This window comes from Zea mays, chromosome 2 (genome assembly GCF_902167145.1).
Source record: "Zea mays cultivar B73 chromosome 2, Zm-B73-REFERENCE-NAM-5.0, whole genome shotgun sequence".
In the NCBI taxonomy this organism is placed as follows: domain Eukaryota; kingdom Viridiplantae; phylum Streptophyta; class Magnoliopsida; order Poales; family Poaceae; genus Zea; species Zea mays.
In genome coordinates, this window is record NC_050097.1 from 170812418 (window position 1) to 170838732 (window position 26315).

At 51.8% G+C, this 26315-nt stretch overlaps 2 protein-coding genes across 2 annotated transcripts; both read left to right on the top strand.

Moving 5' to 3' along the window:
* The first annotated feature begins 8755 nt into the window (after positions 1-8755).
* LOC100191915 (uncharacterized) lies at positions 8756-15089 on the top strand. Its single transcript, NM_001371775.1, has 5 exons — positions 8756-10053; positions 10144-10220; positions 10576-10687; positions 10798-10914; positions 14489-15089. The coding sequence occupies exons 1-5, from the start codon at positions 8881-8883 to the stop codon at positions 14837-14839; spliced, it is 1830 nt and encodes a 609-aa protein (NP_001358704.1). The 5' UTR covers positions 8756-8880; the 3' UTR covers positions 14840-15089.
* Positions 15090-18262: 3173 nt separating this feature from the next.
* On the top strand, positions 18263-21646 carry LOC100193858 (PNT1). The gene is made up of 4 exons (NM_001138939.1): positions 18263-18616; positions 19128-19310; positions 20470-21023; positions 21137-21646. The coding sequence occupies exons 1-4, from the start codon at positions 18337-18339 to the stop codon at positions 21452-21454; spliced, it is 1335 nt and encodes a 444-aa protein (NP_001132411.1). The 5' UTR covers positions 18263-18336; the 3' UTR covers positions 21455-21646.
* Positions 21647-26315: the final 4669 nt, after the last annotated feature.

Here is a 26315-nt window from a genome sequence, read left to right on the forward strand (position 1 = left end):
ATGTGTGTAGACTACACTGGTCTCAACAAAGCATGTCCGAAGGTTCCCTACCCTCTGCCTCGCATCGACCAAATCGTGGATTCCACTGCTGGGTGCGAAACCCTGTCCTTCCTCGATGCCTACTCAGGGTATCACCAGATCCGAATGAAAGAGTCCGACCAGCTCGCGACTTCTTTCATCACGCCGTTCGGCATGTACTGCTATGTCACCATGCCGTTCGGCTTGAGGAATGCAGGTGCGACGTACCAGCGGTGCATGAACCATGTGTTCGGCGAACACATCGGTCGCACGGTCGAGGCCTACGTCGATGACATCGTAGTCAAGACTCGGAAGGCTTCCGACCTCCTCTCCGACCTTGAAGTGACATTCCGGTGTCTCAAGGCGAAAGGAGTCAAGCTTAATCCTGAGAAGTGTGTCTTCGGGGTGCCCCGAGGCATGCTCCTAGGTTTCATCGTCTCCGAGCGAGGCATCGAGGCCAACCCGGAGAAGATCGCGGCCATCACCAGCATGGGACCCATCAAGGACTTAAAAGGGGTACATAGGGTCATGGGATGCCTCGCGGCCCTGAGCCGCTTCATCTCACGCCTCGGCGAAAGAGGTCTGCCTCTGTACCGCCTCTTAAGGAAGGCCGAATGTTTCGTTTGGACCCCAGAGGCCGAGGAAGCCCTCGACAACCTGAAGGCACTCCTTACAAAGGCGCCGGTCTTGGTGCCGCCGGTGGACGGAGAAGTCCTCTTGGTCTACGTTGCCGCGACCACTCAGGTGGTTAGCGCCGCGATTGTGGTCGAGAGGCAGGAGGAAGGGCATACATTGCCCGTTCAGAGGCCGGTCTACTTCATCAGCGAAGTGCTGTCCGAGACCAAGATCCGCTACCCACAAGTTCAAAAGCTGCTGTACGCTGTGATCCTGACAAGGCGGAAGCTACGACACTACTTCGAGTCCCATCCGGTGACTGTGGTGTCATCCTTCCCCCTGGGGGAGATCATCCAGTGCCGAGAGGCCTCGGGCAGAATCGCAAAGTGGGCGGTGGAGATCATGGGCGAAACGATCTCGTTCGCCCCTCGGAAGGCCATCAAGTCCCAAGTGTTGGCGGATTTCATGGCCGAATGGGTCGATACCCAACTACCAACGACTCCGATCCAACCGGAGCTCTGGACCATGTTTTTCGACGGGTCGCTGATGAAGACGGGGGCCGGTGCGGGCCTGCTCTTCATCTTGCCCCTCGGAAAGCACTTGCGCTACGTGCTGCGCCTCCACTTCCCGGCGTCCAACAATGTGGCCGAGTACGAAGCTCTGGTCAACGGATTGCGGATCGCCATCGAGCTAGGGGTCAGACGCCTCGACGCCCGCGGTGATTCGCAGCTCGTCATCGACCAAGTCATGAAGAACTCCCACTGCCGCGACCCGAAGATGGAGGCCTACTGCGACGAGGTTCGGCGCCTGGAAGACAAGTTCTTCGGGCTCGAGCTCAACCACATCGCTCGGCGCTACAACGAAACCGCAGACGAGCTGGCGAAGATAGCCTCGGGGCGAACGACAGTCCCCCCGGACGTCTTCTCCCGGGACCTGCATCAACCCTCCGTCAAGCTCGACGACGCGCCCGAGCCCGAGGTACCCTCGGCTCAGCCCGAGATACCCTCGGCTCGGCCCGAGGTACCCTCGGCTCAGCCCGAGGTACCCTCGGCTCAGCCCGAGGTACCCTCGGCTCAGCCCGAGGAAACCTCGGGCCGGCCCGAGGTACCCTCGGCCCCCGAGGGCGGGGCATTGAACATCGAGGAAGAGCAGAGCGGGGCCACGCCAGACCAAGATTGGCAGGCCCCGTACCTGCAATATCTCCGTCGAGGAGAGCTACCCCTCGACCAAGTCGAGGCTCGGCGGGTAGCGCGACGCGCCAAGTCATTCGTCTTGCTGGGCGACAAAGAGGAGCTCTACCATCGCAGCCCCTCGGGCATCCTCCAGCGATGCATCTCCATCGCCGAAGGTCGGGAACTGCTGCAAGAAGTACACTCGGGGGCTTGCGGCCACCACGCAGCACCCCGAGCCCTTGTTGGAAATGCTTTCCGGCAAGGCTTCTACTGGCCAACGGCGGTGGCTGACGCCACTAGAATTGTCCGCACCTGCGAAGGGTGCCAATTCTACGCGAAGCGGACACACCTGCCCGCTCAGGCTCTGCAGACAATACCCATCACCTGGCCCTTCGCTGTATGGGGTCTGGACCTCGTCGGCCCCTTGCAGAAGGCGCCCGGGGGCTACACGCACCTGCTGGTCGCCATCGACAAATTCTCCAAGTGGATCGAGGTCCGACCTCTGAACAGCATCAGGTCCGAGCAGGCGGTGGCATTCTTCACCAACATCATCCATCGCTTCGGGGTCCCAAACTCCATCATCACCGACAATGGCACCCAGTTCACCGGCAAAAAATTCTTGGATTTTTGCGAGGATCACCATATCCGGGTGGACTGGGCCGCCATGGCTCATCCCATGTCGAATGGGCAAGTAAAGCGTGCCAACGGCATGATTCTACAAGGGCTCAAGCCTCGGATCTACAACGACCTCAACAAGTTCGGCAGGCGATGGATGAAGGAACTCCCCTCGGTGGTCTGGAGCCTAAGGACGACGCCGAGTCGTGCCACGGGCTTCACGCCGTTTTTCCTGGTCTACGGGGCTGAAGCTATCTTGCCCACTGACCTGGAATACGGCTCCCCGAGGGCGAGGGCATACACCGAACAAAGCAACCAAGCTAGCCGAGGGGAATCGCTGGACCAGCTGGAGGAAGCTCGGGACAGGGCTTTGCTACACTCGGCGCGGTATCAACAGTCCTTGCGACGCTACCACGCCCGAGGGGTCCGGTCCCGAGAACTCCAGGTGGGCGACCTGGTGCTTCGGCTGCGACAAGATGCCCGAGGGAGGCACAAGCTCACGCCCCCCTGGGAAGGGCCATTCGTCGTCGCCAAAGTTCTGAAGCCCGGAACATACAAGCTGGCCAACAATCAAGGCGAGATCTACGGCAACGCTTGGAACATCAAACAGCTACGTCGCTTCTACCCTTAAGATGTTTTCAAGTTGTCCATATACCTCGCACCTACGCAAAGTTTAGTTGTCAAGGAAGGGTCGGCCTAGCCCCGGCAAAGCCCGACCCTCCCTCGGGGGCTAAAAAGGGGGAGACCCCCTCTGCGTCGAATTTTTCCTCGAAAAAGGATCTCTTTTTAGCAGGGTTTCTTCCGTGCCTCTTGACTACTTCGGAAAGCGGATCCTGGAAACGACGAGGTACACGTAAGCAGCCAAGGCTGACCGAGCCGAGGGACTCCTACGCCTCCGGGATACGGATACCTCACTCGTCCCTTTCTGCGATAAGTAACTTGCGCTCGGGTAAAGCGACTCCGTGAACCGAACGAGTCATCACGTTCGGAAGCTCTCCTGCCGAAGCAGTCCTTCAAGCTTTCTCGACTAAGTCGGGGACAGGGCCTCATGGACGGGTGAAAGTACGCAGTCCAGATGCTCGAAGCAGGAGGAAAAAAGACGCAGCTTCGCAAGCGCGGCGAGGGCGTGTTCTTCTGGCCTCGGCGGCCGCAGAAAGCGCACGCTACAAGATGATCTGATCCTGCAGGCTCGGGTCTTCACGCCGAAGGGAGCCGTAGCACCCTCGGCATCGACGACGTCTACAGCAAAGCCCGACCCAGCCTCGGGCGGCGCCGAGGTCCAGGGGCTCCTCCAGGAATCCGGCTCGAGCAGGCGGCTCAACCGGTTACCCCTGAGGCCTCGGGCAACCGGCTTCCAAGGGCGCTAGCCCGATCCGAGGTCTCGACTGACCGACTTGGGCGTCGGCTCCGCTGACGGGCAACACGGCTAGGCTCCGGCCAACCAGGTTCCCCATTCTCGAGTCAACTCCGCCTCTGTTCATACTGATATCGCTACCCCCGGCCTCGATCCACCAAAGGGCGGCCGAGGGGTCTCTTCAACTAAGCGAAAGGAGCCTCCCTCCTTTTAAAGGCAACTCCCCCTACGTGCGCCCCCAGGCGCCGCGGGCCGAGTCTTCTCCAACACGCTCCAAGGCCCTCCCCTGCGACTCGGGGGCTGGGTCCCGCATGTCATGCAAGCCGGCTCAGGGCAGAAGAAGCCAAACCGCCGCGCATAGTGCGCACGACCGTCCAGCGGTTACAGGCGACCCCCCATTTTCGCCCAGACCAACGGGCAGAAGGGGCGGGCAGCCATGCAGGCGGCATGCAACCGCGCCAGATGGACGTGCTTCTCCGACTTCTGACACGCCAGCTTGGAACCCAGGCCCACGCGTCGAGCAACCGGCACGCCAGTTGCTACATGCAAGCAACCGCACCGCCACTTGTGCCACCATCGCGCATCTTCGGTTGCGAAGCCTATGCCACGACTCGAGGCGACCCAACAGCGCCAGACTGGCGCGTCGGTCAAAGCGACCGAAAGTGGGCCGGCAGTAATAGCGGTGGCAGGCGTGCGGGCGCAGCGGTCACGTCGTCAGCCAGGCTCACGTCCCATCCTGAGACAGCAAGAGAGCCCCCTCTCACGGCGTGAAGACGGTGCACCCGTGACCCGTTCCTCGAACGGATCACCCGCGCGCAACGGCCGCCCCGCCAACCACTCGCCCCGTCGCATTAACTCCGCGGCGGGACACGCGGCGCCTCTGGTAGGAGGAGCACGCGACGCTTCACCTTCGCCATAATAACCGCGTCAGAAAAGGTACGCCACGCCGTCCGATTTCGTATCCTTTTCCGTTTTCCTCTTTCTCTATCTCTTGCAACAGGGACCGGGGAAGGGGGATACCCCGAAAGGGATCCTTCTCCGCGAAGGAACCAGGCTCCGAGCCCCCCATTACTGATCAGGGGTTCGAAGGCTGGCCCCCAAGGGTTCAACAGCCGCCTCAGATCGCGTGGGCCCGACACCCACTACTGGTCAGGGGTTCGAAGGCCAGCCCCCCGAAGGGCTCCATGGCCGCCTCAGGCTACTCGGGCTCCGCGCCCATTACTGATCAGGGGTTCGAAGGCTGGCCCCCGAAGGGTTCACAGTCGCCTCAGACACCGAGCGAGGGATGACCAGGGGTACGTTCGATACATAACCGAGGCTCGGGCTGCGCTCCCGAGGTACCCTAGGACATTTCCGAGACCAGCGGGAACGATCTTGTAACGGAATCCCATCAGAGGGAGGCATCGAGCCCTTGGACCCCGTCGCCAGGGGACCGGGTCCGGCAAATCACCCGCAGGTACTTTTGGGCGTGCCTCTGGGCCCCTAGCCGACCCCCAACGAACGGGGCACGGACGTCCACTCGGATTACCCGCTTGCAGCTCACCGGAGACACCATGTTCGGTGCCCATCGAGGGTAACATGGCGCACTCCCCCCCTCCTCCTTGCGGAAAGGCGACGAAGGGGCGTATGTAAAAAGCCGAGTCTGTCCCTGATCGTCCTCTCGCCCTGTGCAGAGGCTCGGGGGCTGCTCTCGCAAAAACCGGCTCCGGCCAAATCGTTGACAGCGTCAACATACCAGCCCGAGAGCTTGGGCCCCGACCGTGCACCCGGGCTACGGCCAGTTCGCATGAGGGAACGACCAGACCAGCCGAAGCGTTAAGCGAAGTATTAAGACCTCGAAGGAGTGTAACCACTCCTCCGAGGCCTCGGGGGCTACACCCGGCGGGTGCGCTCGCGCGCACCCACCGGAACGAAATGCAACCGAGAAAGGCTGGTCCCCTTGCAAAAAAGTGCGACAAAAGCCTCCAAGCGAGTGCTAACACTCCCTTCGAGGCTCGGGGGCTACTGTCGGGGACCATAATTAGGGGTACCCTCAAGACGCCTAATTCTCAGCTGGTAACCCCCATCAGCATAAAGCTGCAAAGGCCTGATGGGCACGATTAAGTCAGGGATCAGTCCACACGAGTGACTCGATCACGCTTCACCCGAGCCTAGCCTCGGCCGAAGGCAACCGACCTCGAGAGACTTCCGTCTCGCCCGAGGCCCCCTTTTTATGGCGGACACATCACCGGCTTGCCCAAGGTCTTGGCTTCGCTCAGAAGCAACCTTGACTAAATCACCACACCGACTGACCAAATTGCAGGGGCATTTAACGCAAAGGTGGCCTGACACCTCTATCCTGACACGCGCCCCCGGCAGAGCCGAGGTGACCGCCGTCACTCCACCGCTCCACTGGCCAGTCTGACAGAAGGACAGCGCCACCTGCGCCACTCCGACTGCAGTGCCACTCGACAGAGTGAGTCTGACAGGCAATCAGGCCTTGCCAAGGGCGCCACGACGAACTCCGCTCCGCCCGACCCCAGGGCTCGGACTCGGGCTAAGACCCGGAAGACGGCGAACTCCGCTCCGCCCGACCCCAGGGCTCGGACTCGGGCTAAGACCCGGAAGACGGCGAACTCCGCTCCGCCCGACCCCAGGGCTCGGACTCGGGCTAAGACCCGGAAGACGACGAACCCCGCTCCGCCCGACCCCAGGGCTCGGACTCCGCCCTGGCCTCGGCCGAACGACCTCCGCCTCGCCCGACCCCTTGGCTCGGGCTCGGCCACGGCAACTGAAGGCAAGACTCAACCTCGGCTTCGGAGGAAACCCCATGTCGCCCTGCCTAGAGCACAGACCGCCACGTCAACAGGAAACGTCATCATCATCCTACCCCGAATCGACTCGGGTCACGGAGAACAAGACCGGCGTCTCGTCCGGCCAGCTCCGCCAGAGGGGCAATGATGGCGCTCCACGAGCTCTATGACGACGGCGGCCCCCAGCTCTCTTACGGCAGCAGGACAACGTCAGCAGGGACTCGACCGCTCCAACAGCTGTCCCTCCATCAGGCTCCGCCGCACCTCCGATAGCCACGACATCACGCCAGCAGGATGCCCAGATCTCTCCGGCTGCCACATCGGCATGTACCTAGGGCACTAGCTTTCCCTCCGCTAGACACGTAGCACTCTGCTACATCCCCATTGTACACCTAGGTCCTCTCCTTACGACTATAAAAGGAAGGACCAGGGCCTTCTCAGAGAAGGTTGGCCGCGCGGGACCGAGGACGGGACAGGCGCTCTCTTGGGGCCGCTCGCTTCCCTCACCCGCGTGGACGCTTGTAACCCCCCTACTGCAAGCGCACCCGACCTGGGCGCGGGACGAACACGAAGGCCGCGGGACTTCCACCTCTCTCACGCTCGGCTCCGGCCGCCTCGCCTCTCCCCCCTCCGCGCTCGCCCACGCGCTCGACCCATCTGGGCTGGGGCACGCAGCACACTCACTCGTCGGCTTAGGGACCCCCCTGTCTCGAAACGCCGACACTTGGTTTGTTGTGTTCAAATCTCCTCATACATTTGTTCTATATTTAAATGCAACCATTTTTTTGTATGAATTAATTCATTGTTCATAGTTAGAACAGAGAATCAACACTATTTAGTAATGCATGATTAACTCATTGTTCATAGTTAGAACAGGGAAGCAACACTATTTAGTATTATTCAAATTTGTCTTCATTGTTCTGCTAGATGAAGATGATGTGCTGCATACAAAATTCTTTTTTGTGATCCCTATCGTGATAATTTGGATTTGATGGCTGTACTTGTAACTCAAGTGTGTTCAAGGGACTGGTCAATTGGATATGGGTTGGCCTATCTTTTTTAAAGTCTCTTTATGGCTACTGTTTGTCCACCAGTGCCAGGATGTGAAATATGGGAAGCGTGTGCACATTCTTCCAATTGATGGTACAGTTCAAGGCATTACAGGGAACCTATTTGATGCCTTCTTGAAACGTAAGTTTCTGATCTTGTGAATTTCTTAGTTGATCTAGGTTTTTTTGGGCATCAGCATGGCTCCATGGCGCTTATTTCTCATGTTACTTCAACTGAAGTAGCTCCCTTTTCTTTTGTTGTCAATGGTTTACTGAGTTCTGATCAAGGAGGAGTCTGCCATTTATACTACCTAATTAATATGCTTGTATATTGTTTCTGCCATTTCATGTAGACCTTGCAGCTGTTTTGTCATAATAACACCCCTTATGGAACTGTGCAACATACTTCCTAGAAGCATACAGGCCCGTGAGGAAAGGAGACCTTTTCCTTGTCATGGGTGGAATGAGAAGCGTGGAATTCAAAGTGATAGAGACTGACCCTTATGAATATTGTATCGTTGCCCCAGATACTGAAATATTTTGTGATGGGGAGCCTATTAAGAGAGAGGATGAGGAGCGTCTTGATGAAGTTGGTTATTATGATGTTGGTGGAGTTAGAAAGCAAATGACCCAAATCAGAGAGCTTGTTGAGCTTCCACTACGTCATCCTCAGCTTTTCAAATCTATTGGTGTGAAGCCACCAAAGGGCATATTGCTATATGGGCCACCTGGTTCTGGAAAGACTCTTATTGCTCGTGCTGTTGCAAACGAGACTGGAGCCTTTTTCTTTCTAATCAATGGTCCAGAGATAACAAAATTTATATGTATAGCTAGGATCACCAATAGATTATAAAATCTTTTCTCATAACAATATAACACATTTATATATAAGTTATCATGATATTATATGTTCTCGTTGCAACGCACGGGCACTAACCTAGTTAAACATAAATTTAGATAAAGTCAACGCCTCACAATACGACCCAATCAACCCAATCACCCAATCACAAGGGGACAGTTCCCACCCACATCAACGCATGCATCTTGTGCGCGGATAAAATAAAAAAATATATATATCTATAAGGGCCCGGTCCGGGCCGGCTCGGTCCCGTTTGCTTCCCAGTTCCCACCCCGTGGTGCCAAGCTCGCGGAGCCGGCGACGCAGCAAGGGATACGGTACCCTCCCGTCCACGCGACGACAGGACAGACACCCACCCCATCACCGGAAGCACCGCCAAAGCCCAAAGCCGGCCAATTCCGACGCCATGGCCGACGTCGACGACGACGCTGTCCTCTCCGACGTCGACGAGGACCCACTCCCGCCCCCCTCCACCTCTTCCGCCTCTTCCCACAAATCCCTTCCACAAGCTCAACCCCAATCACAGTCCGATGCCCAGGCGCAGCAGCAGCGGCTGCTGGACCTGGCCGCGGAGCTCGAGGAGGAGCGCCGCCTCCGCCGCGCAGCCGAGGCCTCCCTCGCAGAGGCCGAGCCCCGCGTCGCCCGCTTCAAGGCCTTCGCGCAGGAAGCGCTCCGCAAGCGCGACGACCTCACCGCCCAAGCCGCGGCCTCCGCGCGGTCCCTCGCCGCGCTCCAGGCCGAGGCCGCCACCGCCTCCTCCATGCTCTCCTCTGGCTTCGAGAGGATCTCCGCCAAGGCCTCCCCTTCCTCGCCCCCCGCACCGCTCCCGACCTCCCAGAAGTACTCCTCCGGCCTCCCGGCCCTCGCGTACGGCGTTCTCAAGCGCGCCAACGATATCGTCGACGAACTCCTCGCCCAGATCGACGCCGCTAACCGCGACCGCGATCGCGCGCGGGAGCAGATGGAACACCGCAACTACCAGATCGCCATCGAGGTCTCTGAGCTTGAGGCATCGCTCGCATCCAGGTCTGCCGAGGGCGAATCCCTCTCCAAGTCCCTCTCCCAGCGTGAAGCCGAGATCTCCGAGCTCCGTGATAAAATCACCTCTCTCGAGGGGAAGCTCGCCGCGCAGAGGCCCGTGCTCGCGGAACAGATCGGGTGCACCTCGAAGCTGTATCACGAGATGCGGGAGGTGGTCAAGCTGGTCGATGCCGAAGCTGTCAGTGCCCTATCGGACTCGGTTTTTGTCTGGAAGGAGACTGACGTCGAGGAGAGCCTCAAGGTGTCTCTGGAAGGGACGAAATTGGCCTATGAGCTTGCGGCAATAGCTCTGGAGAAGGTTGGGGCTTGTATCGATGACAAGGAGAGCAAGCTTAGACGTTTGGAGAACATGGTGGATGGACTGATTAAAGAGAAGGAGCACATTAGTGTACTGCTCCGGAACGCACTGCAGGCCACCACAAGTGAGGTGTTAAAGGTTGCAGAGGATGGTCTGAGAGAAGCTGGCATTGAGATTGGACTTAACGAGCGAAAGGAGCACATGCTAGGGAGTGTGGAGAAGGACGAGGTTTATACCCTGGTAAGTTCAATTGATGTTACCATACATGGAATTGACAGTTCCTGAACCTGTATAGTGCCTGAGTTGTTTGTTGTGCAATCAACATTACAGGCAGGGGCTCTTGAGAATACCATGAAGGAGTCTCAGGTCAAAATTATTGAGCTCCAACATCTTGTCGAAGCACTAAGGTACTTACTGTGACAGATGAGTTTTGATTCTATGATTTGTGAAATGTGATGTTCATATCTTGCATAACCAAGTTTCTTCAGATCAGACCTAGTTGTAGGGGTTAGAGAAATCCCCTGTTTCAAGGTCTTGTTTTCTCTGCCTGTTGAACATATAATCACTTAATGAACTTGGAAGCGTGTTTATCTAGGTTGTGTAAACTGATCATATGGTTTTCTAGGACATTTGTATTGAGCTTCTTTGCAGCAAAAGAAAAACATTTGGAATTGGTGTGTTGCTATTTCATGTTGTGGATATTTTGAACCATCGTAAATTGCTTCGTGCTTCTGATCATCTATATGATTTGCTGGATTTAAGGGCGGAGTCTGGTTTACTTAGAACAAGGCTAGAAGGGCAAGAGAAGGAGATTGGTCAGCTAAGAAAGCAAATAAAAAATCTTGAAGAGAAGGAGAAGGTGGCAAATGAAAGCGTAATTTTCTTCCTCATGTCTTGTTTGATGTCTCAAGTACACCACTTATATCTCTTTAAGATTATGATCAATTATCAATTGGTAACTGCATTTTGATGCACTTGTTTCAGGTTGAGGGTCTGATGATGGACGTGACAGCTGCTGAAGAGGAGATTAAACGGTGGAAGATGGCAGCAGAGGAGGAAGCTGAAGCTGGTAGATCAATTGAACAAGAGTTCCAAATTCAGGTGTTTTAATACAAACATATTCCATATAGTTCTTATTCTCTATGCTTTCATTGTCATTTTTGCGTTTTCTTGGGCGGATGGGTTTGCTCTTAGAATCTAGTGATTCTATGATTTTTTCACTTGTTGCGGATGCTTGCATAGGCAAGACCTACGGCCGCTGGCCCAGGCCAGAGAAGGTACAGCTAGCCCATCAGGCTGCAAAAGGGGCTAAAGGAGATAAAGCACTAGACAGAGAAATAAATCTGTTAGTTGCTGTCTTTAGAGATATGGCTGGATTACAGCTATATTTGTTAGTTACAGATTTGGGATGTCAAGGCTATAAATAGAGGGCTCTTGCGACAAGGCTGAGGTAATCAGGTAAAGAAGAAAGACCCTTAAGCCTGCCGCAGGTAGGGGTTCCTCCCCCTTAAATCTGTTGTAACCTTTCCTCTTGAGCAATAAACTCCCTGGTTTCCAACAACTTGGTATCAGAGACATAGATCCTGCGCTTCCCAGCCCCACCACCACCCCTGCACCACCGCCTAGCCGCCATTATGTTCTCCACCAGCGCTGCCAACTCTGCTACTGTCGATGATCTCTCCGCCTAGCTGCAATGCCTCACCACCACCATGCAGGAAGTGCTTGACAAGATCACCGGCAACACCAGCCGGCAGACGGACATGGAGGATAAGGTCACCGACCTTCCACCAAGGCCTCCTCCCTCAAGGCTGATCAGGGCCGTCTCCACATCGCTGTCAACAACGTCCAGTCGAAGCAATCGGTAGTCAGCGACAAGAAGCCATGCGAGCAGACCCAACTCATGTTCCAGCCGGAATCCTCTACGTCCGAGGGCAGGACCGACACCTTCATCAATGCCGCCACTCACAAGCTGTGTTTCTCCAAGTACGGCAGCAAGGCTGCAGTCGCCGCACAGTGGTCTGCGGTGGACGGCTTTGCTGTCTATTCAGGCTGCATCTTTGTGCCCACTGCCTCCTCCATGTGGCTGGCCATTCTAGCCATGACGCACGGGGCAGGGCATGATGGCGTCTAGAAGACTCTGCATCATCTACGCGCCTCGTTCTACAACACCAACACCACAAAGCTTGTGAAAGACTACATTACGAGGCTAGGAGCTGCGCTACTTGTCAGCGTAACAAGTCTAAGAATCTTCATCCAGTGCCAGTGGGCCTACTACAACCTCTTGAGCCGCCCCGTTCGGTGTGGGTTGACATCGCCATGGACTTTATGGAGGGTTTCCCTTGCGTCGGTGGGACGTCTGTGATCCACACGGTGGTTGACCGCTTCTCCAAGCGACAACGTCGTCAAGCTTTATGGTGTTCTATGCTCCATTGTCAACAATTGTTTTTTTTCGAAAACGCAGGAGAGCTGCATATCATTATATTAAGAGGAAAAAAGGTGAGGATAGGAAACCTCATACAAAGCCAAACAAAACCACACACACACGCACTCTAGGATAGCTAGAAATACAATGATAATGTTACCAACTGCACTCATGACCAAGAAAGAAGGTCGCCGATTAGTGCGCTGGAGCGGAAAGGATGCTATCTAATCCACTGGCTCCAGCCCTACACCAGTTGTGAGACTCCTCCTTGACCCACTTGATGACCATGGTAGAACAAGGCTGCTCTCCATTGAAGACACAACGGTTGCGGTGATTCCAAATGGCCCAAGCCCCAAGAATGATAAAAGAATTGAGGCCCTTTGACAACCCCTTATACGTTGGATCACCCGGGACCGCGACAACTCCTTCCCACCAAACCTCAAAGGAAGAGGTCGCAAGGTTAGGAGCAAGGTGCTGCAAACGGACAATTTTCAGAATCTGGAACCAAACGTCACGTGAGAAGACGCAGGAAACTAACAGATGGTTTAGGGTCTCCTCCTGATCACACAACGGACAGAGATGAGGGTGAGGCAGCCCCTTTCTTGCCAGACGGTCAGTTGTCCAGCAGCGACCATGAGCCACAAGCCATATGAAGAACTTGCATTTTCCAGGTGCCCAAGCTTTCCAAATCCTCTCCCAGGGTTCAAATGTTGTTGATCCAAAAAAGAAACCAGTGTATGCCGAATTGGTGGAATAAAGACCTGAGCTAGAGAGTAGCCAGATGTGCTTATCCTCATGGTCCTGTTGTAAATCCCAGTGAGCGGTGAGATCCCAAACTTTGAAGAATTCAGATAGAACACTTAGGGTGATAGCACCTTGAATGTCCTGCACCCATCCCCTTGTAGTGAGAGCATTGTGGACACTCCTCTTTTTAGCCCTAGAAGAGACCGTCTTGACCAGGTGAGGGGCCAACTGACAGAGACTCTGGCCATCAATCCATTTATCAGTCCAAAACAAAGTGTTTTTACCGTTGCCCACCACCGAGGAAACCGCTGCCGAGAAAAAGGCCTTCACTGAAGGGTGAGCCTTTATATTAAAGGAAGCCCAAGGCCGGCCAGGATCAGTTTTTTGCAGCCAGAGCCAGCACAGCCTAAGAGCCCAATTCATTTTTTGTAGGTCCGAGATGCCCAACCCCCCAAGCTTTTTTTGGTCTAGTAACCTTGTTCCAGGCTACCATACAATGTCCTCCCAAAGCATTCTTCCTTCCTCTCCACAAGAAACTTCTTCTGATTTTGTCAATTGCTTTAATCACCCAAGTAGGTAGATCCATGGCCATAGTTAAATAAATAGTCATTGACGACAAGACAGCTTGGACAAGGATCAATCTTCCAGCTTTGGTTAACAGATCAGCTTTCCAGCTGGGAAGACGACCCGCAATTTTATCAATGAGCGGTTGGAGGTGCTGTTTCCCAAGCCTCTTCAAGGAAAGAGGCACCCCCAAATACTTGCAGGGGAAGCTGGCAACGACGCATGGCAACAAGTTGTGAATGATATCCAGATTTTCAGCAGCACACCGGATGGGGAAGACGCTGCTCTTTGACATATTTGTTTTAAGCCCAGAAGCCTCTCCAAAAATCCTACCCTGTCTTCACCAGCACTTTCTCGCAGGACCTTTTCCGTCTCTTTGGCATCCAGCTGCGAATGAGCACAGCCTTTCACCCGCAATCTGATGACCAGTCTGAGGTGACCAACATAATTTTGGGTGTCTACCTCTGCTGCCTTGCGGTGCGGGCGATCGTCGGCGCAGCTGGCTACGGCATGGCATTTTGGGAGTGTGCAGGGGAATGCAAGAGAGCTTTAGACTGGGGAAGGGAGCGGAAAGGACTGCTTCTGATTAGTTGCCACGGTGACCGAAGGAGCCAAACTCGTCTGGGGGAGACTTCTTTGATGGAAGTCCTGGTACAAGCTACTGTCCGTGTACAGCTTAGAGGCCCTTGATATTCTCAGCTAACCGATTGCTAGAGTAAAGGAATAAGCCCTGTAGGGATAAGGATAAGGTTCCCTGGTTATTCTCTGCTAACAACTGTGTGAAGCTTACAATAATCTGCAAGGGAACTTTTATATAGAGCCATTGTATCCTTGGTATAGATCAACTTGTGCAAGGGGAATGGATAGTTTGCCTATGATGTTGAAGCATCACTTTCATGTCTGATTGGCCGAGCCGAATCTAACCGATTTTTATTTGTTGCACAGATATCATCCCTTCGCAAGGAGTTGGACGAAGCAAACCGAGCTATGGTGGAGCTAGAAAACAAGCTGAAGTTCAAGGAAGAGACAGCTGCTGCTGCAATGGCGGCACGCGATGCTGCAGAGAAGTCTCTAAAGCTAGCAGATACGCGATCGTCCAGGCTACGTGAGAGGCTGGAGGAGCTCAACAAGCAGCTCGAAGAATCAGATACGAGAACCGAGTCGGTGAATCGCAATGGCCATAGGTACATGTGCTGGCCATGGCAGTGGCTGGGACTGAACTACGTGCAGTTACCTCTAGCGGAGACAGACCAGACGTCCAACGAGATGGAGCTATCTGAGCCCCTAATAATATAGGTGCTCCGACCTCCATACTTGTACAGATTACAGATATATACAGATCCTGCTCTTTCACTAGATAAGGGGGAACAGTAGTTTTTTTTTTGGGAGGGGGGTTGGGTTGATGGGTTCTTGTGTAGATGTTTTCGCAATTTCTTGATGCATGCTTTGCGGAAAACGGGCGGGTGCTGGAAGGCGCCGTGTAATTGTAAAAGGTACCACTTAGTGAAGATGCTGAGAAGTTCATTCTTTGACAAGATTGTTCTTGAAACAAGTCTCGCTTGATCTTCATTGTGATAACAATGTGCTACACTGCTACTCTACTTAGACGGAGGAACTTGTTTGTTTACCCTTTAGATTATATAATAATCCAGTTTAAATAAGTCGACAGACAAACAACATAGGATTCTTGTTTGGCTTTTTACCTATTAATAATTTATGTAAACAAACACCTTTCTTTGACAGGATTATATAATATCTGAATTATATAATCTATATAAAATAAGCTGGATGCAAGGAAGCCCCTATGTTTTCTGTCGGTGGATTGTTGTGACTTGAGTGCACAAACAAAGAAGTGGATATTTCAGAAACTATCTGTGGGATTTTTGACGCATGACTTGAGTGTCAGTGTAGGAATAAGACTGGCATTCTTTGTTTCTTGGGCAAGCCAAGTTTCTGCTCGGGCCAATCGATGTGCTTGGCCTCCCTCGTCTTTCTTCGGCTTCGGTGACAGTAAGAGCGCTAGGCCACTCTCTTGTTTGGCTCGTTCCACGATACCCATGAGCAGCAGCTCAGTCCTTGGGTCTTTACTAGTCTGAATAATGATGGTTCCTTCCTCCTCATCTCTCCAGCGTCCACTCATGACCAACGCCTTCAGCTTCTACCGAGGTGGCCGGGCATGCAATGGCGTCAATGAAGCGCTGCAGCGGATATTGATGTATATCCATGTTTTTGTCTTTGTATTTTCTTTAGATAAGAAACATCAGTACTCATGCATGCTGCAGCAACGAACTAAATAATGTACAGAAGCACAGGATTCTCACTCCGAGATCAATTTCCTCTGCTTTTGCTAAGGCAATTGTTTTTCCTTGTATTGCTCCAGCCTCCAGGTCCCAACGTCTACTAGTGCTCGCGGCTTGGAAGAAGCAAAGATTAGAAAACTACCTAGAAGGCTAGAAGAAAGGACTGTTCAGGCTCTCATACATGCCAGGTCACACTAGGAATAGGATATGAAGCCAATCTCATGCTGTCGATAGGCATATATTCTTCTTTTTTTCTTCTCTCGAATAGGTAGGAGAGCTGTGTATCTTTATATTAAGAGAGAAAAGAGAGGTGATCCAAAACAAACTTCACCCCCTGCTTCGCTTGATTGACGGCAAAGCGACCTGTTCTTAGCTTTCTTGAAAAAGGAAACCTGATGCGTTTCTTGTTTTCTGCACTGCAGCGATTCCCCTCTGTCGATTGTGCTCGTCGGAGTAGGCAACGGACCATGGGATGATCTGGTTCGCTGCGGCGGTTTGCGTGCCCCAATCGCGACATGCCAGTTTCAAGAAGAGGATTGTTTCAGTCTAGCGCTTAACTCGATCTGTCCTCCTCCTGTGCCCGTCTGTGTTCCTTGCAGTTCATGGATTTCACCGAGATCATGTCGAGGGAAACGTCACAGGGCGACAAGGAGGGCAAGTTCACGTTGGAAGCGCTGATGAAGATACCGGCCCAGCACGATGCCATAATCAGCCAGAACATCAGGTACAGATGCGTCGTTTAGATGGTTCTTCTGTTGTTAGAGTTGATTGCTGTCATGGAATTTGATTGTTCCAGTGCCTTTTTTTTTTCCCTTCAGTGAGCTGATGACAAGGGCGCCGGCTACAAGAGCAGCTTTTCGTCCACCGTGCTGAGCCAACGCTGGCAGCACGGATTAGCATATAATGTTAGTACCAAATAGACAATTAGTTTATGTTATTTGATATTACTATAAAAAACAATCTATTTTCTATATTATATGAGTAATACATTTATTTTACTAATTTAAAATATATTACTTAAATTATTTTTGAGATGTTATATTATAATTTAGAGTACAAGTTTAAGCTTATGGTCAGACTCGTTGGCTCGGCGAGCTAGGAGCGAGTCGAGCTTACGTGATCGAGCCGCAACGAGCTGAGCTGAGCTTGCTCGTCTAGTTTCCACCTCTAGATGCACCTGCCCTACATGCAAAAAAAACTAAGGTAGTGTTTGATTTCAGAGTATGGTGTGACATAGTTGTCCACTTTTTAATTTATTGTTGTTTGAATTGGTTCCATGTAGGACAAAATAACTCTAAAAAAAGAAAATTATGCTTAAATGTTTAACCATCCGACTCCCCCAAAATCGTCAAGATGAAGTCGCTCCATCCCAACTGGCTTTGGAAACAAACACTATCTAAGGAGGTTTTTGATATTATAGTACTTGTATTGTATGCAATTTCTAAAATAGTATTCACAGTTTGAGCTTCTATAAAATAGCACTTATAAATGCAAATCTTCTCTAAAATAGTATTCTAGCCTTATTTTATCCTTTTAATTTGTTTTATCATTCTCTATCACTTAAAATAATATCTTTCCTCTTGATCTCTCTAACGATACATTAATAAAGTCAGTCCCTAAGACAGTGTCGCCATCGCTCGACATCTTCCTCACGCCGCTGCCAGCCGCTCTCTGATCATGGGCTACCGCACCCAAGCAATCTATCATCGTCTTATGAATGAACTTAATTTTTTTGTTTTGTTTATATACAGGAATAAGTTTATTTTACTTTATGAATGAATAGAATTTACTATTAAATTAGAGTTGTATGAGAGATATGTTCTATATCTTGCTCTCCTTGAGCTTATAGTATTTTTTTTGAAATGTAATCAATTTTATATTTAAAAAATCAAAATAAAGGTTTTCATATTTTCAATTAAAATATATTAAAAAAATATCATAATCGCTTCTAATGTCATCTACGATTTAAATAGAATAGCTAGGGCATGGGGAGAAAGGGTAGCAAGAGTTGGGATCTATATAAAATGAGCATAAGTACTAATATCCATAGACTTAATATGATGAGGGTGTTATGTTGCTAATATGTTCAAAAATATTGTTAAATTACTGACATTTTTTATTTTGAAAATAATTTAACTTATTAAAACATTTTTGAATTATTGTAAAAATAATTTGAATCATCGTGGAAATAATTTGAATTATTGTTATAGCACCGTTAATTACAATACAACAGTTTCATTTAAAAAAAAAGACAAACATACAAATAGGGGCTACTCTTATTACACCCAAAACAAGGACGGCACCGACGCAATTGTCCAAAAGAAAAAACTCCAGGAGTTGCGGCCGCTCTCTCAGATCGGACCATAAAAGCCGTTCGTTTATAAACGGAGGGCCAAAGTGCGCCTCTTTGACCACCAAAGTTCTAGCAGAAATTACTCAACTGCCCAGCGCATCTCACGACCCGGCCTCGCAGCTCCGGCGACGATCCCTCCAATGGCCTACGCCGCCGCCGTTACTCTCCGGCGCGTGGTGCTTGTGTCCGCTGCGCTGCGGCTCGCACTAGTGGTGTTCGGGGAGTGGCAGGATGCCCACCTTGAGGTGCGCTATACCGATGTCGACTACCTCGTCTTCTCCGACGCCGCTGCCTCTCTGGCCACAGGCGGTTCCCCGTTCGCCCGCGCAACCTACCGCTACTCTCCAATCCTGGCCTTCCTGCTTGTCCCGAACTCACTCCTCCATGCTGCCTGGGGCAAGCTCCTCTTCTCTGCCGCAGGTATCCTTCTCTGCTCACGCATTGCTGCTGTTTTTGGAACTGTTTGCTTCCCGATCTATTGTGTTTGCCACCGGTAACTAATTTACGTACATATTTGTAATTTATTTCGTTTCTAGAACGTCGTGTGCTTGATCTACGGTTCATTTATAATGGGCGCTCGAGATGCCTGGGTTTGTTTCGGTAACGTACTCCTAATTGAGAATCGATGTATGAGACTTAAGTGCGTTACTTTTATCCATTTCATTCACAGTGATCATAACACAGGCGTTGTTCGGCCTGTGATCTACATTCGCAATGATAGGGTGTAGCATTTAGTTTTACAGCAAACTTTTATTTTCTTGGTCACATTTACAATCACGCTTGGTTGGGAAAGGGAGTTTTTGATCCTGAATCATCAATTGCTAGGATTTATCGTGGCTTCAGGACTACTGTGTTGTATGATAATACCTTCTTTGTGTAACTACCTTGATAAAGTTTGTGATGGCCTTGTATGAATGTTCTTGTTACGCAGATTTGCTCGTAGGGTTGTTCATAAACACCATTCTGGAACTAAGAGGAATTCCTGAGAAAATGCGGATGTGGTCTGTGGTAGCTTGGCTGTTCAATCCCTTCACATTCACCATTGGTACAAGAGGAAACTGTGAACCAATAGTCTGCGCAGTCATACTCTGGATTCTCATATGTTTGATGAAGGGTGTAAGCTCTGAATCTCTTATGCTGTTTGTTCAGTTATTGCTACCTTTGTTAAGTTGCTATGGTGGAATGTGATAGGACCATTAAACATGTTCCAACTTGTGCTCTCATGTACTAATGTATGCTTTTGTAACTGTGTGTTTGTTTTTAATTTTTTTTTTATTTCAACATGGGGTATGCATATTATTGTTCTATACACAGTATATAATTTTTTCATATCCGTGATTTTTTATGCAATGTCTCAGATATCTTCTGTTTGGTTTTGATAGCCAATATTTTATACTACATTGTTAGATCAACCTCACCATATATGTAGCTGAATTACAAGCCCTCAGTTTGTCCTGTGCTAATAGATCTCTTCACACTCATGCATTTGCCAAGTTCAGTTTTGCTCATACAATGAAATACAGTACACACTTATGTACTCATATTCAGTGAAATTTGTAGTTAGTGATTTCTTTTGGCCTTGAAGTGTATAAAGTACTAGTTATGCCACTTGTTCAAACAGATAGTTTATCAGGGCTTGACCGCTGAATTTTGGAATATCCATCTTCTTATATGCATTGAGTGTAGTTGTTTCTCATTGAAGGGCAGACCCAATGCCAGAGGCTGCAAAACAAGTCGGGTCTGGGGAAGGGATAAGCTGATGCAAGCCTTTCCCCGCAAATGCGGAGAAGCCGCTTCGAACCCGCAACCTGGTGACTCAGTGAGACAGTTCTCGACGTTGCACTAGGCCTGTCCTTCTTGTTTCTCCCTGAAGACGTTACTAATTCATGTTCGGCTTTTTTTGCTGTGTTCATTAAGGTCTTTTTTTGAATGGATGAAATCCCTGGCCCATCCATGTGGATGGCCCCAGTTTAGGCCGTGCCAAACTCATCCAAAGGTGTCTGTTGCTATTTAGTTCATGAAGTCAAATGTTAACATTATTTGAACCATATGGTTTGATTTGTACTACTTGCTTGTTCTGCAACCTCCCCACCCCACCCCCCATCCCCACCCCCACACCCACCCCGACCCACCCCCCAAAAAAGCTTATGTCATTTACTTTGCAGTTGCATGAGGACATTGTTATTCATCTTATGTCTAGGAAGAAAGATTGCTTTTAAAAATTTGCTGGATAGATTAACATTGGTATGTTACAGTTTAAGTGTCTTTTGCAGGTAGAGTGTTGCAGGCAGCTTTCTGGTATGGGTTTATTGTGCACTTCAGAATATACCCAATCATATATGCAATTCCTTTTGTAATAGTTCTTGGCAAGGGCTATGCTGGTCCTGTTGGTAGGCCTACTCTTACGATGTGGAGGTCCAAACAACAGTTGCAAGATGATAAAGTCAGTCAAATAGAAGAACCAACATCATTTCTGGCCACTGTATGGGGTTTTCTTTCAAACTTCATAAGCAGAAATGGGATCCTGTTTGGATTACTCTCTGGATCCATGTTCTTTGCCTGGACCGGTGTTTTCTTCTATCTGTATGGGTGGGACTTCCTAAATGAAGCATTACTTTATCACCTTACTCGTACCGACCCAAGGCACAATTTCTCGATATATTTCTACCACATATATCTACACCATCAGCAAGGGTTCTCAAGTATTCAGAGGCTCGCTTCGTTTCTTCCTCAACTGATCGTGCAACTGGCACTCATTCTACGCTTCTCTAGGGATCTTCCATTCTGCATGTTTCTCCAGACGGTTGCATTTGTTGCTTTTAACAAGGTATATGGTGACTCATACATACATTTGATATTTTCTTTTACGTGGTAGCGCCTTGAGGTAATGGCAGCACAGTGTTTACATGGTGCCTTACTCTTGGTTTGTTAAACAAGCAGGTGATGACAGCACAGTACTTCGTGTGGTTCTTCTGCTTGTTGCCCCTCATTCTCCCTTGGAGCAGCATGAAACTTAAGTGGAAGGGTCTGGCCTGCGCGGTAGTGTGGATGGGGTCCCAACTGCATTGGCTCATGTGGGCTTACCTGCTGGAATTCGAGGGCCGAAACGTTTTTGTGCAGCTCTGGGTTGCAGGCCTCATGTTTCTGGCTGCGAACACCTTTGTTATGCTCATGGTGATGAAGCACCACAAGTACACTCTGCTCTTCTCAACGCCGCTGAAGTCTGGCAACAAGGTTGCTACCAAGAAGGAAGAATAGCAGCGTTTGGGCTCTTTCCATTTTGCCGACTGATGTATGATTAGGACATGGATCATGTTTGTTTCTCTTTTTTTTTGTGTTTCTGTCAGATCACATGTGACTTGAATCATTGTAGTTTTTCCCGTACATAATGTGGTGACATTGCATGAGAATATTTTTTGGTTACCAGAATTTGCAATTGGTTCAGATTTTATTACCTGATCCCTGATAGCCCTGGATCCTACTCGTGTGAACAGGAAGGTGCTAGTATAATTTGTGTTTCTTTGTAGGGCTGGATGAAATGCTTATGACTCATCGGCTCGTTCAGTTTGTGGTTAGCTTGGTTCGACTCGGATTAGCTCGTTTGAATTTCTTTATGAGCTGACAAGTCAGCTCAGTTTGTTAACAAGTTAAATGAGCTATCAAATTTCAGCAAAACGAAATTATATGTATATTATATGTGTATCAACTGATGAACATGTTATATGTATGGATAGTGCCTATGTCCTATAAGTTTTAACGAGTTAAATGAGCTATCAAATTTCAGCAAAACGAAATTATATGCACATTATATGCGCATCAACTGATGAACATGTTATATGTATGGGTAGTGCCTATGTCCTATGAGTTAACTTGATGATTAATGAACTGTGTTTGTGTTAAATTGGTATTTTACGACTGCAACTGTGGGTTAAACTGATGAATATATGTGTGTGACTTGTCAATTGATGATAAATGATTAGTTATGTTAATTGGTGTTACATTGATGTGGTCCATGAAACTATTAGTATAATTATTATTTTCTATTGTTAAATTGGTTTAGAGTTAACTAGAAATTAATTATTATATATATTGTTTTTTTACTCTGGCTCGCAAACTAAACGAGTCAGGTTAAGCTCGTAAATAAGACGAGCCGAGCTAATTCTGTGGCTTAACGAGCGAGTCGAACTAGCTCGTTAGCTCAACGAGCCTGCTCGGAGCCGAGCTGACTCCTCGGCGCATGCACTTTTTTTGCATTCCTAACCCGTCATTTTTGTCACAATATTCAAGGTCGTCACATCATATCATAGAAGATATAATTGTCTTGGTGCATAGTATTGTGTGTTGTTGCCTAGTCTCCACGAGACAATTAAATGCTAGATGTGCAGAGAGTATAAATTGTGGGTTTACTTAGAGTTTGTTCGGTTAGCTCTCAATTCATGTGGATTGAGTGAGATTGGATAGGTTTGAATCCCAAACAAGTCAAACTTTTTCTTAATTTTTTTCAATCCCATCCAATCCATATATATTGGGAATAACCGAACAAGACCTTAGATGGTTCAGATTTCAATACCTATAATCTCGTGCTAGAGTAGTTGTCGGCGTTTCGAGACAGGGGGGTCCCTAAGCCGACGAGTGAGTGTGCTACGTGCCCCAGCCCAGATGGGTCGAGCGTGTGGGCGAGCGCGAAGGGGGGAGAGGCGAGGTGGCCGGAGTCGAGCGTGAGAGAGGTGGAAGTCCCGCGGCCTTCGTGTTCGTCCCGCGCCCAGGTCAGGTGCGCTTGCAGTAGGGGGGTTACAAGCGTCCACGCGGGTGTAGGGATGGCAATTTTACCCGCGGGTTCGGATATCCACGGATATCCGACCCGTCGGTTTCGGGTTCGGGTACGAAATTTAACCCGCGGGTCTCACCCATACCCGACCCGTGGTAAAATCGGGTCGGGTACGGGTTTTATATTTCACCCGCGGGTCCTGGCGGATATCCGAATTATTCTCAGTTTTCACTTTTGAGCCCACCAGAGTCTAGAAACCGAAACCGGCCCAACGTCCAGTTTTCACCCAGGGAACCCTAGTCTCGGTCTCTCCTCTCTGGCTCTCTCAGACTCTCACGCCGTGTCTCTCTCTGACTCTCTGTCTCGCACTCTCGCTCTCAATCCTCTCATCCGCCAGCCGCCTGCACGCCCAGCGCTCCAGCCACAAGCAGCCGCGCCACCCCATCCGCCAGCCGCCGGCGGCCAGAAAGGCCAAACCAGGTCCGGCTGCCGTGGTGCATTCCTGCCGTGGCCCGTGGTGCGTTCGGCGTTCCTGCGTGGCTACGTCCCTGCGAGGCTGCCGTGGTCCAGGTCCGGCTGCCGTGGACCCGTGGTGCGTTCCTGCCGACTGCCGTCCAGGTCCGGCTGTCGTCCAGCGGTCTAGGTCCGGCGTCCCTGCGAGGAGCGAGGCTGCGACCCTGTGTGGCTGCGTTCTCCAACAGCCAGCCGCCACCGCTAGCGAGCTGGTCAGCCGCTGCCTGCGACCCTGCGTATATTGTTTGGTTCAATTCAAGTGTAAACGCTGCGATCCGATATATTGTTTGGTTCAATTCAAGTGTAAACGCTATGTACACATATATTGTTTTGTCAACCTTCTGTAACAGTACAGATATATTGTTTTGTGATTATACCCGCGGGTATCCGATACCCGCCCGATACCCGATGGGTACGGGCACGGGTACAAATTCCTACCCGCGGGTATAGTCATGGGCGGGTATAAGTAATACCCGCGGGTATTGTCGCGGGCGGATATTTACCATACCCGATCCGAACCCGACCCATTGCCATCCCTACGCGGGTGAGGGAAGCGAGCGGCCCCAAGAGAGCGCCTGTCCCGTCCTCGGTCCCGCGCGGCCAACCTTTTCTAAGAAGGCCCTGGTCCTCCCTTTTATAGTCGTAAGGAGAGGATCCAGGTGTACAATGGGGGGTGTAGCAGAGTGCTACGTGTCTAGCGGAAGGAGAACTAGCGCCCTTGGTACATGCCAATGTGGCAGCCGGAGAGGTCTTGGCACCTTGCTGGCGTGATGTCGTGGCGGTCGGAGGTGCGACGGAGCCTGGCAGAGGGACAGCTGTTGGAGCGGTCGAGTCCCTGCTGACGTCGTCCTGCTTCCGTAAGAGAGCTGGGGGCCGCCGTCGTCACAGAGCTTGTGGAGCGCCATCATTGCCCATCCGGCGGAGCTGGCCGGATGGGACGCCGGTCTTGTTCTCCGTGACCCGAGTCGATTCGGGGTAGGATGATGATGGCGCTTCCTGTTGACGTGGCGGGTCTGTGCCCTAGGCAGGGTGACGTGGGGGCTCCTCTGAAGCCGAGGTTGAGTCTGTCCTCTGTTGCCGAGGCCGAGCCCGAGCCATGGGGTCGGGCGAGGCGGAAGTCGTTCGGCCGAGGCCAGGGCGGAGTCCGAGCCCTAGGGTCGGGCGAGGCGGAGTTTCGTCGTCTTCCGGGTCTTAGCCCGAGTCCGAGCCCTGGGGTCGGGCGAGGCGGAGTTTCGTCGTCTTCCGGGTCTTAGCCCGAGTCCGAGCCCTGGGGTCGGGCGGAGCGGAGTTCGCCGTCTTCCGGGTCTTAGCCCGAGTCCGAGCCCTGGGGTCGGGCGGAGCGGAGTTCGCCGTCTTCCGGGTCTTAGCCCGAGTCCGAGCCCTGGGGTCGGGCGGAGCGGAGTTCGCCGTCTTCCGGGTCTTAGCCCGAGTCCGAGCCCTGGGGTCGGGCGGAGAGGAGTTCGTCGTGGCGCTTTTGGCAAGGCCTGACTGCTTGTCAGACTCACTCTGTCGAGTGGCACCGCAGTCGGAGTGGTGCAGGCGGCGCTGTCCTTCTGTCAGACTGGTCAGTGGAGCGGTGGAGTGATGGCGGTCACTTCGGCTCTGCCGGGGGCGAGTGTCAGGATAAAGGTGTCAGGCCACCTTTGCGTTAAATGCTCCTGCAATTTGGTCAGTCGGTGTGGCGATTTAGTCAAGGTTGCTTCTGAGCGAAGCCAAGGCCTTGGGCGAGCCGGTGATGTGTCCGCCGTAAAAAGGGGGGCCTCGGGCGAGACGGAAGTCTCTCGAGGTCGGCTGCCCTTGGCCGAGGCTAGGCTCGGGTGAAGCGTGATCGAGTCACTCGTGTGGACTGATCCCTGACTTAATCGTACCCATCAGGCCTTTGCAGCTTTATGCTGATGGGGGTTACCAGCTGAGAATTAGGCGTCTTGAGGGTACCCCTAATTATGGTCCCCGACAGTAGCCCCCGAGCCTCGAAGGGAGTGTTAGCACTCGCTTGGAGGCTTTCGTCGCACTTTTTTGCAAGGGGACCAGCCTTTCTCGGTTGCATTTTGTTCCGGTGGGTGCGCGCGAGCGCACCCGCCGGGTGTAGCCCCCGAGGCCTCGGAGGAGCGGTTACACTCCTTCGAGGTCTTAATACCTCGCGTAACGCTTCGGCTGGTCTGGTCGTTCCCTCATGCGAACTGGCCGTAGCCCGGGTGCACGGTCGGGGCCCAAGCTCTCGGGCTGGTATGTTGACGCTGTCAACGGTTTGGCCGGAGCCGGTTTTTGCGAGAGCAGCCCCCGAGCCTCTGCACAGGGCAGGAGGACGATCAGGGACAGACTCAACTTTTTGCATACGCCCCTACGTCGCCTTTCCGCAAGGAGGAGGGGGGAGTGCGCCATGTTACCCTCGATGGGCACCGAACATGGTGTCTCTGGTGAGCTGCAAGCGGGTAATCCGAGTGGACGTCCGTGCCCCGTTCGTTGGGGGTCGGCTAGGGGCCCGGAGGCACGCCCAAAAGTACCTGCGAGTGATTTGCCGGACCCGGTCCCCTGGCGACGGGGTCCGAGGGCTCGATGCCTCCCTCCGATGGGATTCCGTTACAAGATCGTTCTCGCTGGTCTCGGAAATGTCCTAGGGTACCTCGGGAGCGCAGCCCGAGCCTCGGTTATGTATCGAACGTACCCCTGGTCATCCCTCGCTCGGTGTCTGAGGCGACTGTGACCCTTCGGGGGCCAGCCTTCGAACCCCTGATCAGTAATGGGCGCGGAGCCCGAGTAGCCTGAGGCAGCCATGGAACCCTTCGGGGGGCTGGCCTTCGAACCCCTGACCAGTAGTGGGTGTCGGGCCCACGCGAT